This window comes from Octodon degus, unplaced genomic scaffold, assembly GCF_000260255.1.
Source record: "Octodon degus isolate 3935 unplaced genomic scaffold, OctDeg1.0 scaffold00196, whole genome shotgun sequence".
Lineage (NCBI taxonomy): Eukaryota > Metazoa > Chordata > Mammalia > Rodentia > Octodontidae > Octodon > Octodon degus.
This window is the reverse complement of record NW_004524772.1, coordinates 178,011-181,048: the sequence shown is the minus strand read 5'-3', so window position 1 is coordinate 181,048 and position 3,038 is coordinate 178,011. Positions and strand designations below refer to the sequence as shown.

General features: G+C 43.4%; 1 protein-coding gene across 1 annotated transcript; it reads left to right on the top strand.

Annotated features, from left to right (window-relative positions):
* The first annotated feature begins 359 nt into the window (after positions 1-359).
* On the top strand, positions 360-805 carry LOC101590817 (ribosomal protein 63, mitochondrial-like). The gene has a single exon (XM_012517593.2). It carries the CDS (start codon positions 527-529, stop codon positions 803-805), a length of 279 nt encoding a protein of 92 aa, XP_012373047.1. The 5' UTR covers positions 360-526.
* Positions 806-3,038: the final 2,233 nt, after the last annotated feature.

Sequence of the window (3,038 nt, the reverse complement as noted above, 5' to 3'; positions counted from 1 at the left end):
TAAGGCCTAGGTTTTATTTACTAGATCGCTTTCAGATTTCTCTCTTCCTTTATCCTAGCAAGGTTATCAGCCTAGTGAACCTGTCACTTCTAGAACCAGAGTTTTTTGTTTCCTTAAAACATCACTTTCAACATCTTGCTCTCCTGCCCAAGAGTTACAGTAGGTTCCTATTTTCTCCAGGTTCAGCTTCAAACTCCCCTATCTATGAAGCCTTCTGCAGCCTATAAAATAAGCAATTAATACCTGTATTACAAAGTGGTATAAGGATTAAATAAAAGAACTTGTGACAAAAGCTTTCATTAGAACTGTTAAAAAAAGTTAACCCCGGTCTGCCGTCCGTTGGCAGGCTCTAGGTTTTCTGTTGAGGGCCTGGTGAGTGGGAAGTTCCTCGGGTTTATACTCTGGAGGGCGGTAACGGGCTGTCCACCTCTCGTGCCGGGTCTGGGCACTGGAACGGGCGTCGCTCACGGTGAGAGCCGGCACTGCGCACCGCAGCTCGGCCTCGCGCGCTCTTCGCGGCAGGACCATGCTCCTCACCGCAGTCCTCCGCCGCGGGCGCAGCCCAGGCCGGCACTGGATCGGGAAGCACCGGCGGCAGCAGTACGTTTCCGAACAGGCCAAGCAGAACATGATCCACCTCCTGGAGATAGAGGCGGAGAACCAGTGCCGGCTGAGCACGCCCTACACGAGCACCGAGCAGGAGTACGGCCATGCCGCTGAGCGCAGGGCCATCAAGGCGGCCATCGAGGCCATCAAGGCGGCCTGCGCGGCCAAGTTCCCCCCACACAGGTTCGCCGCGGACTAGCTGGACCATCTCAACGTCACCAGGAAGTGGTCCTGACCCCGAACCTTGCCCTTCAACCGGAGAGACACCTGGCCCAGGAACCGAAAACCTCAAGTTTGTGGAAGTTTATGAATGGTTAGCCCAGTAACTCACTAAAACAAGCAAACCTGAATACTTGGGCCTGTGTAGAGAATATCTGGGGTAGTGAAGTGGATGAGCAATGATATTTTGGGTTTCTTATTTCTGCAGCTTCATAAAATGATATCAGGAGTTTCCTGGAGTCAAATGATACAAAAGGTATCTTGAAGGTTGCAATAAAGCTGTGATTCTGGGACCTTGGCTTAAGGATGAGCCCTTGATAGAAGTTTGTCATGCAGTATTACTTTACAGAACTAGTTGTCTAAATTTATATAGAAATACAAATTTTTCCAGCTCAACATACTATTAAAATAGCACTTCCTTCTGGGGTCTGACTACTGAAGTGGACAGTTAAGTGAAATAAAGTTATTTATTGGAATTGTTAAAAAAAAAAAAAAAGTTAACCGCACTTTCCATCACACTACAGTTTCCATGGTCCTGCTTATTTAATCCATCCTTATTAGCCACTGGCATCCTCCCACTACCAAGATGCTATTTCTTTTTCTACAAAAAATAATACATTCATTATTTTTCAAAGCAACTTCTCCCCTGAAATATTGCAAGCTACACCAGCCCACACAGACTTTGATTAATCTTTCATTAAAACACAAGGTGAATGCCTCCTCGTCCAAGAGGGAATGCATTCCAAAACCCATAGTGGAAACTAGACAAGCCACAGAAAGTACCAGACCCAATATAGATTACTGCTTTTTCTACACATACATGCCTGTAATCAAGTTTAATTCATGAATTAATCATAGTAAGAGAGTAACAATCATGATTAATAAAATAGAACAAATATAACAATATATTCTCATGAAATTGATATGAATATTTTATCTCAAAATATCTTTCTGTAGTCATTCTTTCTTATCTTGTTATGGTGTAAAACAGTGCCTTTGTGAGGAGAGGAAATGAGGTATATCAGGTAGGCATTGTGAAGTAGCATTTGGCTGCTATGTAAAGGTTAAACACAAGAAATTGTTTCTGAGAGAGTTGAAACAGATGGTCTGATAACTCAGACAGCTTCTAAGTGATGAACAGGCCGTAGAGAATGTAGCATGGAGAGCCTAGACAAATGGATGAGTCACGCCCCTAGTGAGACAAAAAACCTAACACAAGATTTCACTGTGATCCTACTCAGACAAGTGCCTGTATATTTCAGATGTCTATATTTGGGAGGTGTAATTTTTTAAGTTCATTATATTAGCCCTTTGTGTGAGGAATAGCTGGCAAAAATATTTTCCTATTCTATTGGTTGTGTCTTCACTCTGTTGGTAATTTCTTTTTGCCACACAAAAACTTTTTAATGATATCCCAGATGTAGATCCTTTTTAATATTTCCCATGTGATTGGGGACTTGTTCACAAAGTCTTTGCCTGCACCTATGCTTTTAAGAGTTCTACCCGATCTATATTCCAGTAGATTAAATGTTTCTGTTTTAATATTTAGATCTTTGATCCATTTAGATTTTACTTTACTGCATGTTGAGGCATGTAGGTCTAGGTTTAAATCTTCAAAATGTGGACAGCCAGGGGCCGGGGAGATGGCTCAGTGGAATAAGTGCGCCCCTGGCAAGTGCAAGAGCCTGAGTTTAATCCCTGGTTCCAAAAAAAAAAAAAAAAAAAAAGTGAAAAGCCAGTTTTTCCAGCTCCATTTATTAAAGAGGCAGTTTTTCTTCCAGTGAGTGTGTTTGATCCCTATCTTAATTATAAGGTGGTTGAATGTGTTTGTAGTTGTTTCTGCATCTTCCATTCTGTTCTATTACCTTTAGATTCTATTATCTTTTTGCCAGTACAGTGCTGATTTTATCTTTTTTAAAAAAAATTGAAAGAGAATACAAAATGGTTTTTAAAAAACAACTCATGGCCAATCCTAGCCCAGGTCCAGTGAATGTGTGGGAGAGCTTCCTGCTACCCTGCGCCAGCGGAAGCAGTCCCAGCCCAGGCGCAGTGTGGGCTGGACCATCTCCCACCCCCTTGAGCCGCCTCCCACCACTCCACAGCAACTCCCCGACCCCGTGCACTGAGTAAGAATTTTGCCACGCTCTGGGAACCCCCAGACCCAGTACTAGCCAAGGTCCGGTGAGTGTGTGGAGAACTTCCTGCTACCCTGC

Coding starts and splice junctions, on each gene's coding strand:
- LOC101590817 (XM_012517593.2), top strand. CDS start 527: ATGCTCCTCACCGCAGTCCTCCGCCGCGGGCGCAGCCCAGGCCGGCAC.